General features: G+C 41.9%; 1 protein-coding gene across 3 annotated transcripts in view; it reads left to right on the plus strand.

Annotated features, from left to right (window-relative positions):
• Window positions 1-12,397, plus strand: part of ALDH18A1 (aldehyde dehydrogenase 18 family member A1) — a 38,309-nt gene that overhangs the window by 5,209 nt on the left and 20,703 nt on the right. For 2 of the 3 annotated variants that reach the window (XM_033129951.1, XM_033129952.1), the window contains exons 3-7: window positions 5,231-5,445; window positions 7,827-7,976; window positions 8,065-8,169; window positions 10,813-10,971; window positions 11,389-11,479. In XM_033129951.1, the coding sequence (XP_032985842.1) occupies window positions 5,231-5,445; window positions 7,827-7,976; window positions 8,065-8,169; window positions 10,813-10,971; window positions 11,389-11,479 (720 nt within the window). The remainder of the gene's footprint in view (window positions 1-5,230; window positions 5,446-7,826; window positions 7,977-8,064; window positions 8,170-10,812; window positions 10,972-11,388; window positions 11,480-12,397) is intronic. The other variant, XM_033129953.1, reaches the window with a different exon arrangement.

A 12,397-nucleotide genomic window follows, 5' to 3' on the forward strand; every position in this document is an offset into this window, starting at 1 on the left:
TGTTTTGATGAAGTCCAGTTTATCAATTTTTCGTTTTATGTTTGTACTTTTGGGGTCAAGTCTAGGAACTCTGTGTAGTCCTAGATTCTGAAGATTTTCTTCTGTTTTTTTGTTGTTGTTTTGTTTTCTAAACGTTTTATAGTTTTACATTTAAGTCCATGATCATTTTGAATTAATTTTTGTATAAGGTATGATGTTTAGGTCAGGGTTCATGCTTTTTGCCTATGGATATCTGGTTCCAGCATCATTTGTTGAAAGGCTGTTTATTATGTTTTGATTTGACTGTCTCCTTGATAACACCTAATTCTTATCAGATGTTGTCTCCAAACCTTATTGCTAGAGACTTGCTTATCAATGAATCAAATAATCAAGCTTATTGTCATCTGGAATTATCTCTATTTCCCATTCATATAAGGAAGAATATAAGGGTTCACTCATTCATGTAAAGAAGAGTTCAGGGTCTGGAACTAGGCTCCCTGGGTTTGAAAACGAATTCTGCTACTTACTTAGTAATTAACTTAGTGACAACAGCTGTGGCTTTAGGTCACAATTCTGTGGGTTGGCATTTTGGACCGGGCTCAGCTGCACAATGGTTCTGTGTCAGTATTTGTTCTAACATTGGCTCAGTGCTGATTGTTGAGGGCCGGGGGCTTCTGTTGGGATGGTAGGTCATCTTTGTTCCACATGGTCTCTCATCCTCCAGCAGGCGACCCATGGCTTCTTTACATAATGTTTGCAGGGTTCCCAAGAACAGCAAGCATGGAAGCTGCAAGGCCTCTTGAGGCCTAAGCTCAGAATTTATACGGTGTTACTTCTGCTACACCGCCTGGGTCAAAGCAAGTCATAGGGCTAGCCCAGATTCAAGGGGTGGTCAAGTAGACTCTACCTGTTGACGGGAGAAGCTTCAAGTATTGTGGCCATTTTTCCAATCTAGTAATGTTGGTAAGTTACTCGACTTCTCTGGGCCTCAGTTTCCTTATTTATAAAATGAGGCTAATAATAATAATAACTAACTCATAATAGTACCTAAGTCATGAGGCTTAAAACTTACAAAAATTCAGTAAGATGATGGTGGTGGTGGTGGTGGTGATAACGATGATAATAACAGTAGTAGCTAACACTTTTGTATACCAGGTAGTATCTTAGTGTTTACTTTGTGCCAGTCCCTGTTTGTGCATTAACTCTTTCATCTCCCAAATCAACTCTATGAGATAGGTAAGGTAATAGCAAGTAAGTGGAAGAGTTGAGATTCCATCCCAGGCATTCTGGCTGCAGAGCCTACGCTTGTCCTTTTACATATTTTCTGCCCTGTGAAAGTGTATGAATCATTAACACAACTCCTTGTGTATACTAAGTATTCACTTCAATATTTTTATTGTTGATAATTGTTTATGTTTATAGCCTCATTCACAGAAGGAGGCCCTTCTGATCTTGTCTCTAGATTTATTTTTCTCTTTTAGTACCCATATTTTTCTGGAGTCTAGAACCCTGTGTACATAGACCAAGATTAGCAGAAGAGAAGAATCTAAAAAGTCAAAGTGAGAAAGCATATAGATACAAACATAGAGGGAAATGGAAGGCCAGGAAGGGAGATGGAAATCATGTCAGAGTCCCTTCCTGTTCAGGCCTGGAACACAGCCTAATTGATTGCAGAGCATAAGGACTCTGATGTTGAAATGGTAAAGGATTCTCCGTCCTTGGAGTATGATGCATGGCACTCTGGAGGAATGTGGGCAACCTTACCCACCCCCAGCACCCCAACTGTGCACATACATGCACCTCTCAGCCCCTCAGACTTACTTTGGGACTTAGAGCCTAAAATTTCCTTCGAAGATGGGAAGCGGTTATCAATCCAGAAGCCTTGGACTTTTCCTAACTAGTCAAGGCCTTCTCAGTCTTTAGTATGGACCATTAAAAGTATAATACACTACAGAATATTAAAAATGCCCCCAAGACAGGGGTCAGTCTGGGAGGGTGAAAGCATTGTTGAACAGGAGACCCGAAAAGCCCTGCATCCCATAGAACTCTCCTTGGTACTCTAGCATACTGGACGTAACTGAGCTTGTACTCACTTGAAACCTTGTTCATAGTCGTGGCCTCCTCTTGAACCTTGTCATCAGCCCTGATGTGCTGTGACCCAGTTGCCGGTAGCCAGAGTGACCCTTCAACTGCCTGGCACCAAGCCAAGCCACCCTCTCCTGCTACAGACTGCATCAGGAGTCACATTCATACTAACCTGGCCTGCTAGATTCTGATTGGTTTCTGTCATTTGATCACTTGGAATGGCGTGTGCCACAACCTGTGTCCCTGAGGTGCCCTCTCAGGCTGCCACCCATGTTCAGTACACTTTCAGGACAGGACAGGCCTTATAGTGGACAAGAGAGAAAAATGTCCTGAGAGCTGTCAAAGGGATACGTGGCACTTGGGTGTCGCTCCGAGCTCTGCAAATAGCCACTGATGATCCCAGGTGTAATCCCCTGGGGAGTAAGTCTCTCCCTATACCCATTTGTCAGATCAGCCAGGGTGGAACTGTTGTGTGTACAACTTGTAAGCTTAGACTTAGGTGTGTATATTGCTTAGGACATCCCTGAAGATTGAGCCAGGGTACCTATACTGAGGAACCTAATGAAGAAAGGGAGCTTGCCACGGAATTTAGCCCCCACAACAAACCAGTCCTTCAGTCCTTGGGACTTCCCAAGCAAGAAGAGAACACCCACCTGTGGGTCTGTCAAGTTTGCGAAGCACCAGTTCTGTCGCAGATGATGGACTTACTGAGCAGCTTTCTGCAGGAACTAGACTGCAAACCTGTTGTGAAAAAAGACCATATCATCTTTTTGGTATATCCAACAGACTTGAAACACAGTCAGTTTGCAAAATGGTTATTTAAGAGAGGGAAGACAGGACTCTTTACTACTTCATTAAAAATGTTCTAAGATTTGTGTGTGAGAGAGGCAGAGAGGGAGGAGAACACACAGTGATCTTCTGGTCCCTACGAATAAGATTCTGCCTGCTTTACCAACCATCGGGACAGCATAGAGAAAAAGGATAGAAGCTAGATTATGATTAGAGGAGTTACCAGTTAATGGTCAGGAGATAGAGGCAGTGCGTCTAGAGAAATTCTGACAAATCTATAAATAAAGGGAGGTAACAATGATTGATTCAAGTGGAGGAATTTATTCTATAATAGTACACTTACAGAAGAATGGTCCAACGGTGGCTTGGAATGATTACTTTTAGTAATGAATTCAAATATTTATTAAAGATACATAGAGAACTCTTGTGGGGGAGATGCCTAAAGTTTATTCCTGCTGAGAACCTGTGTTGCCCATCTTGTTTCACTTCTCAAGATCAGGGAATCCCACCAACTGAAGGTCCATTTGCTGTGAATGGGGCCACCTGTCAACAGTTCATATCCACAGATAGCCTCTCCTCCCCTGCCCAGGCCTCGCCTGCCCCTGTGCCTGTACACTCAGTCTCCTCCTGTGTCAGTTACAATTAGGTCAGCTGTGTGTAGTAACAGAAAACCCCAAACAATAATGGCTCAAACAGGATACAATTCTATTTCTCCTGAGAGAAGCCTAGGGTTCTAACAGAAGGGAAGCAGTTCAGGGCTTCCAGAGTACTGTGTGAAATCATCAGGCTTCCACGCTCCTTCCTTGTGCTTCACAGTTCTTAGCATGTTTTCTTGTCATCTAAAATGGATGTTTGCGCTCCAGCCTTCATACCCATGTTCCAAACAGCAGGGTGGATGAAGAGGAGAAGGAAGCACTTTTCCTTTTTTTACTTCACATTTTTGGCTCACATTTAATGTAACTAAGGCATCAATAGGTAACATAACCTTGGGTAAGGAGAAGAGATTTTAAGAGGCAAATGTTTCTGCATATATAGAGTAATTGGGGGCCTCTGAGCTGCTGAACCTTAATTTACTACCTAGGAACAAATAATAGCCATGAATTGGCACAAATAGATGTGGCTGATGGCAGCTTGAAATCAGGTAGCTGTGGGTTCAGATCTGACTCAGGAAGCACTTTTCTTTTTAAGGAAGTTCCTAGAAGTCCCACATAACATTTTCACTTGTACCTCATTAACCAGAATGTAGTCACATGGCCACATCTAGCTGAGCAAGAAAGTCTGGGAAATGTCTTTTGACTGATGGCGGTGTATAGCTCTTAGTGCTTTTGGCTTTATGCGGATATATTTTCAGCTTTTTAATCATTGTGTTTGTTTGTTGTTTTGTTTTACCTCCCTAGAAACCTATAGTGTTGCGTTAGAAAAGAATCAGGAAAGGATTGCTTAGGGGCCGATGTCCAAAGGTATAGAAAGTGCCTGACTCCAACATTACTTCCTTCAGAAAGCTACCCAGTTTCTTTTATCATTATTACAGGCATCTGGATTTGTGCCATGTCAGAGAGAAAATGTGTAGGTGGATTAGTTATAATTTTTTATTATTCATGCCAGTTACTTTACTCTTAATTGTCTTTGCTAATCAGAGTCTCTTTTTTAATGTGGTTTAAAAGATCACTTTTTTTTTATTATGAAAGCAATGCATTTTTACTGCATAAATTTGGAAAACAGACAGGAATAAAGAAAATTAAATCATCCATAATCCCATCAAGAGATAAAATATATTTTGATTTATTTTCTCCATCTTTTTTCTATGCATTTAGACATGTCTATGAGACAAACATATCATGAGCATTTTCCTGTTATTAAAAATTCTAAAAATGTTCATTAATCCTTCTGCTTTTATTTAGACACTTTCTCTGCTCATTTTTCCTTTATAAATAATGATAAATAGCCTTCTGATGAATCTCTTTGTCTCAGTCTGATTGTTTTCTTAAACTTATGAACATGGAATTGCTGGATCAAAAGAAGCAAATATTTTTAAGGCTTTTGATCTAGTTTGCCAGCGTGTCTTCAGGAAAGGCTGTTTCATCTAAACCTTCACCAGCAGTGTTTAAACCTTCATTTAAACCTTCACCAGCACTGTCTGAGTAGTTGGTTCACCAGTGACCTGTGTAGTGGATATAAACTGCACACAATACTAGGATAACAAGCTAGATGAGGCTTTTAATAAATTGGTTTTACTCAGTTAAGAATGAGAAAGCTAATTTTTGTGACTATACTGGTTAATATTCATATATCTTTTTAATGAGAAAATACATTGTGTGTGTGGTTTTTTTGTGTTTTTTGTTGTTGTTTTTCATTTGACTTGGTTTTGGGGCTACAGATCGTGTCCAGCCTTCAGCCATCAGACATGTTCGTTCTTGGAGCACCATCCCCTTTATCACGGTACCCCTCAATCGTGCACATGGCAAGTCTTTTGCCCACCGCAGTGAGCTGAAACATGCGAAGAGAATTGTGGTGAAACTCGGAAGTGCCGTGGTGACCCGAGGAGATGAATGTGGCCTGGCACTGGGGCGCCTGGCATCTATTGTTGAGCAGGTAATTGCCCAGACGGAAAATTCTGCTAAACTAAAATAAAATAGCATTTCGAAGCTGTCAGTTCAGGTTTATCAGCTTGCACAAATAATCTTGACTTGAGTGCAATAAATTTAACCCATCTGAAACTCCCTTTCCTAATGCAGGTGCCAGTGGGAAATAGTATTCCAGGGCCAGCAAAGGGGATGTCATGGAGTAGAGCTGATCTCACACTGTTCATCCCTCAGGCTCCTTAGTGATAGGGAGCTATATACATCAGTGATTTTTAATCCTGGCTGCACGTGAAAATCATCTGAGGACCTGGAGATTCCTGAGCTCCACACTCAGCCATTAATAAATATCTCTGGGAGGGGGCTCAAGCACCCGTGCTTTTAAAGTTCCCCAGGTGACTCTAATATGTAGTCAGGGCTGAGAACCCAGATGAATGTGTGTAAATATTGAGCTTTTTCTTTCTTATTTTTCTGGGCTTTTTCTTTTTTAATTAGCCCCATAATCTCGAAACAAATATGAATTATCATTGCAAAGATTTCCCAAGTCCAGGTATTTAAAAGGACTGACCAGACTCCACAGAGAATACCCGTGTAAGGCTTTCATTTAAAGGCAAAGGATACAAAACAGCAAGAGAGTGAGAGTACAAGCAAACATTGGGGGTCTGAGAGACAGACAAGCCCCTATGCATGAACCCCCTGGGGTCTTTATGTGGAGATCGGGACCACACTGTCTCCTGATTGAATTACAGGAGATCTGTGCAAGGAATTTTGGCTTCGGAAGAGCTCAAAACAAAGTTTCTAGAGGGATTTAATGTTCCACTGGCCACACAGTCAAGCCAGGCTGGCTGCAGATTATCAGTAAAGAAACTGACCTTGGGAGTTGGCAGTGGGAGTCTTGGACTTGAAACATCATGTCACAAATCCCACTACCCTTATCTTTGCCAAGGGCAAGGATCAGCAAACGTTTTCTGTAAAAGGGCAGATCGTAAATATTGTAGGCTTTGTAGGCCATATGCTCTCTGTCTCAACTACTCAGTCATGCCATTGTAGCACAAAAGCCACCTTATAAATGAAGCCACGATATATAAATGAATGAGCATGGCTATGTTCCAATAAAACTTTGTTCACAAAAACAGATGCAGGTCACATTTGACCTATAAGCTGTAGTTTGCCAACCCCTGACTAAGAGTCAAAAACCAGACATCCAGCCATCCTGGAGATAAAGCTAGAGCTTTTCTGTTCTAGGTGTAACTCAACTCTATCAGTTTAAAAAAAACAACTTTACTGAGTAGTTGGTATTAGGAAACTGCTAACTTAAAACTTGATGGCATTTACTTCTTACACTTTCTGTACCAAGCAATTATTATTAAGTCTGCCTCCCAGATTGAGTCCATCAGATCAATTCACTTTAACAAATATTTGTCAGAGGGCTACGTTGTGAGGGGCTTAACAGACCTCTGTGTCTCGGCCCTTGGGTGATTAGGTGATTGTTTAAGGAATTAGGTGATTAGGTGATTGGTGATTAGCTGATTGTTTAAGGATTAGGTGATTGTTTAAGAAAGTAAATATTCAAATGAGTGGGCCCAAATGACAGTGACTGATGGGTCCAGAGATGGGAAAGTCAGATGAGAGTATAGTTATTCTTGGTGCTTCCTAGGAGAGCTGGGACTCAGCCTGGACCTTTCTGACTGGTTTGATTTGCACCAATAGAGGGGAAATGTTCCATGCTGCTAAGTGCACAGTGTGAATGGTGCCCCTGGAGTTGTGCAGCCCAATGCTTCTGGGAAAGAAGAGGCTCTCCAAGTGGGTTCCAGATGGGGCACAAAGACAGGGATGAGTATGGCATGCTGGTGGGCCAGGGAGGAGATGAGCCTGTAAGTGGTGGTAGGGATCTCCTCAGGAGAGTGGGAAATAAAGGGGATCGTTCCACTAGGCAGGGCTTTGCAGCAAGGTAGAGGAATTGCAGTTCAATCTCAAAAGCAGAGCGAAGATTCTGAGCGAAGGAGAGACTTGATGAAAACAGGAGGAAGAACTGATAATGATTTGCTTGGGACACTCATGGACCTAACGGAAGGCCTTTCTAGATCAGGGCAGTACTATAATATGTGGAGTCAACTGTCTTGTTGTCCAGGGCATCTGATCATGTTAGATGGGCGCAGGAGCCAACTTCCACTGGCCGAAGATGGGAAGATCTTAACATCATAAAGAGAATTACTGCAATGAGTTTAAACACATGAAATATGTTTAAATCCATGAATTTATAATGATACTTAAAAAAACTCATTGGTCATCTTTAAGATCTACTCAGTAGTCCACCCTATCTGATTTTCTTGTGAAGAAAGGAAAGAGATAATTACAAGTGACTTGTGGTGCGTTTTCCTTCCTCAATGGCAGGTGTCAGTGCTACAGAATCAGGGCCGAGAGATGATGCTGGTGACCAGTGGAGCTGTAGCCTTTGGCAAGCAACGCTTACGCCATGAGATCCTTCTGTCTCAGAGCGTGCGGCAGGCCCTGCACTCAGGGCAGAACCATCTGAAAGAGATGGTGAGTACTGCTTCCCCACTCCCTGTAACGGGTCCTCAGGCCTCCTTCCGTCACTCTCAACCACACCTTGTTTGTTGGTGTGTTACAGGCAATTCCTGTCTTGGAAGCCCGAGCCTGTGCAGCCGCCGGACAGAGTGGGCTGATGGCCCTGTATGAAGCCATGTTTACGCAGTACAGCATCTGTGCTGCCCAGGTGAGAGGCTGGCCTTTGCAGGGGGTGTGGGAGCCACGATTCCCATGGAGCAAGGGGCTTATGAGCAGGACTCTGGAGCTAGATTGCCAGGAGATAGTCTTGGCTTCCCCACGTGCTGGGTGGGACATCTGGAGAAAGCTTTTAAATCTAACCTTTTTGTGTCTCAGTCTCTTCATCTGAAATACGAGGAGAATAGCAGTGCCTGCGTCAGAGGGCTTTTGGAAGGGTTTATTGATAAAATATATGACAAGCATTTAATACAGTGTCTGGTACATAGTACACTCTCAATAAGTGTTAGCTCTTGTTAATATACTAGTAACTCTTAAGACTATTACAAGTGCTGACATTTCTCCTTAGGACAGAAAAATTAAATGTCTTTATTTCAGTGGCAACTTTGACTTGGGTGGCTTGCTTCACTTCGCACCCGGTTGCCTCATATCATAGATATCTATTAAACATTGAAGGGAAAAGGAATGCTGGTGGTTGGTTGGTTTTCCATTCATTCAGCAAATATTACTGAGTACTTGTAGAAGTCTGTTAAGCATTGGGGATATTGTTGTGAACAAATCAGCCCTGGTTCTAGTCCTCACAGAACTTATAAATTTTTAGTGGTTACCCCAAATGTTCTAAAACCTTCTTTCTACTTCTTTTTTTTACCTTACCTAAATTTCAAGAATAATTTTCAATTGTATTTTTAATCAACTAAATAACTACACACTAAGTAGAAAGAAACCTGTTTTTCCCCCAGATTTCATGCTCTTTGGGGTTGTTTGGTTTTTTTGTTTTAATGAAAGTCGCGTTAAAAGTCAGTGCCCATCAGCTACTGTTTCCATTAATATAGATGTGATGTGAAAGAGCTCTGCCCCGTCCAGCTTCCGACAAGCATCCACCCACAGGACGCTTCTCTCTCACCTTTGCCGTCCCGTGAGCTTATCTTTAAGAAATTTTGGCCCTTCGCACCTTATCCTGTGTTTTCTTTACTAATCCTGCTTTGGAAACCATTTTCAGTGGCTTTTGGAAGTCTCCAGTAAGTTGTTTGTCAGGTTAAAGACTTAAACAAGTACAGCAGCTTATTTTTTTTCATAGAAAGGAAACTGATTTGCATCTTAACAGATTGCCCTACCGTGTTTCCCCGAAAATAAGACCTAGCCGGACCCTCAGCTCTAATGCATCTTTTGGAGCAAAAATTAATATAAGACCTGCCTTTATTTTACTATAATGTAAGACCTGGTCTTATTTTACTATAAGACCCGGTCTTATATTAATTTTTGCTCCAAAAGATGCATTAGAGCTGGTGGTCCGGCTAGGTCTTATTTTCAGGGAAATATGGTACTTCAAGCACATACTTTTGTCTCTTAGTACTCTTGTCTCCTAGTACCTCTTGTTTGTTAAATTGTTTGAGCAACGGGTGTTTTCAATGGACTTTTATACCTGCTGCTTGCCTCTCCTACTTATACGTGTTTACTTTGACTGTTTGAACTTTCACCACCAGGACCAGAATCCATACATTGACCTGTTTTCTTACAGGTCTAAACTTTTCTGAAAAGGAGTTCGTGGTCTATCCTTAAAAAAATGTGCCCCATTCCATCTTCCCCAAACCATCAACATTTTTTTCTCCATTCCAGCAGCCCGGACAGGGCCTGGGATTTCAGAGGTACTCAGTAAACTTTTTATCAAGTGAGTGAGTATTTCCTTTAGTCATGTTACTATTTTGTCTTCATCACCCACATTTTTATGTCATTCAGGCTCCTGTTATCTTCTCAGTATAGCCAAACCCAAGTTCAGGGCTTCAGTACCTTCCTTCTTGACCGTCTGCCTCCAACCTTTCCTTCTTAGCTGGCTCTACATCACAAGAACCCTCTCCCTTAAACATCAGAGGGATTTCAGTGAACCATGTTTTCATGAGCTTCAGGGTTTCTTTCCCTTTACATTGCTATCATCCCCATTTGCCTTTCTCTCCCGCTAAACACTGCTAAATACTTGGATTCAAGCAAGGAAGCAGAGCTGATTACCAGCCCCCACGCCCAGCTCTCCACTCCACGTTTCAGCAGCATATGCTTATCCGCTCCCTGAACTCAGTTATGTCTAGCTCTTCTTCCACTTTGTGACTTACGCAGGATTCCCCTCCATAAGCCTCTCAGATTAATCCCACATGCTCAGATACAGTCTTTGTTAACTCCAGTCGTGGTTGGCAGCACAGCAGGAACAGCACAGCCCTATTCCATTTTGTCTCATACACTTTTCCAAGCAGGGTAAACGATGCATTCACGCGCGCACCAGATGTTTCAGTGCCTCTCATGGCTGGATCCTGAATCAGCTGCTAGGATAACAGAGATATTTTTAAAATTAATGGCAGTCATTACTTCTCCCAATATCTCTCTAAAATAGGTACATTAATTTTATTATGAAAGAAATGAAATTTGGTAGCTCTCTGAGGATTGAAGTATGTTTGCAAGAAGTCTTGAGCATCCTTCAATAAATCTTCCAAGTGATTTTTTTTCCACATCTCTAAAAGAAACCGGATAAGCGTCTCTCAGAAGCCTAAAGTTGAACTCCTCCAGCCTTAGCATCTTTTGTTTGCTGTTCGAGGGAAGTTTATCACTTTCCTCCTTCCTGTGTTTTCCATCTGTTTAATCCTTTTAGATTTTGGTGACTAATTTGGATTTCCATGATGAGCAGAAGCGAAGGAACCTCAATGGGACACTTCATGAGCTCCTTCGAATGAACATTGTCCCCATTGTCAACACAAATGATGCTGTTGTCCCCCCAGCTGAGCCCAATAGTGACCTCCAGGGGGTAAATGTGGGTAAAGTATTCTAAGGGTTCAGCATGCTGGAGACACTAATGCCACGCTGTGCTGCATGTACTAACACCAGAAGCTTGGCACTTAGCAAGATGCAGAGATTGGGAGAGAAGGTGGCATCGTGAGCAGTGGTGCCTACGATCTTCTGAAGTCAGAGGGTTTCATTCAACAGGGTGAGATGTGATAGTGATTTAAGATGGTGCTGTGAGCACCATCCGTGGGTAGAAGGGTGCATGTTTGGAAAGGGGCATTGCCAGTAGGCATGGTGTTTTACAATCAAAAGGGGCCTGCAAAAGCTGTCATCCACTTACTCATGGTCATTGATTTTTGCCTGCCAGAGCCTAGCTGAGTGCTGATGTGAACTTCTTTTTAAACTGTATAGCTCACTCACTCATGACTTTTTACCTGCATTCCAGGTTATTAGTGTTAAAGATAATGATAGTCTGGCTGCCCGTCTGGCCGTGGAAATGAAAACTGACCTCTTGATTGTTCTTTCAGATGTAGAAGGTACAAAGTAATGCCGTTTCCTTGACCAACCCTTTGTTTTAAGTACAGTGGTACCTCGGTTTTCTAACGTAATCTGTTCCAGAAGACTGTTAACAGAATTCTGAGACGTTCGAAAACCAAGGTGCAGTTTCCCCATAGAAAGTAATGCAAAATGGATTAATCCGTTCCAGACCTTTAAAATAACCCCTAAAATTGCAAATTTAGCATGGATTTTACTATCTACTGATATCATAGATCCATAAAATGTATGGCATTCGTAAACCGAAATGTTCATCAATGGAGACGTTTGAAAACTGAGGTACCACTGTGCTACATGTGTGAGCACATGAGTTTCCCTCATTGTTTGAGTCTTTCTAATCTTTTTTTTAGTAGGGACCATTATTTTCTGAGCCATGTGGTCTGACAAATGGTTTTTATGACTCAGAAGAAGGTGGGGGAGTCTGGGAGATGAAGTTTAAATGCTGAAGGGTCATTTCCAGGCACTTCAGTTTCATTTTTTTTATAACAGCTTTATGGAAATATAATTCACATACCATACCATTCACCGATTTTAAAGTTTACAATTCCATGATTTTTAGTGTCTTAATACAGTTGTTTAACCCTCACCACAATTTTAGAACATTTTTTCACCCCAACAAGAAACGCCTCACCCATTTAGCAGTCACTCACTTCCCCCACAAACTCTCTAGCGCCTGCGCAGCCCCCAATCTACGTTGTCTCTATTGATTTGCCTGTTCTGGACATTTTGTATAAATAGCATCAATGCTAATGCTGCTTTGAATATTCACGTACAACTTTTTTTTTTTTTTAATTGGGGAATATTGGGGAACAGTGTGTTTCTCCAGGGCCCATCAGCTCTAAGTCATTGTCCTTCAATCTAGTTGTGGAGGGTGCAGCTCAGCTCCAAGTCCAGTCGCC

This window comes from Rhinolophus ferrumequinum, chromosome 16 (genome assembly GCF_004115265.2).
Source record: "Rhinolophus ferrumequinum isolate MPI-CBG mRhiFer1 chromosome 16, mRhiFer1_v1.p, whole genome shotgun sequence".
In the NCBI taxonomy this organism is placed as follows: domain Eukaryota; kingdom Metazoa; phylum Chordata; class Mammalia; order Chiroptera; family Rhinolophidae; genus Rhinolophus; species Rhinolophus ferrumequinum.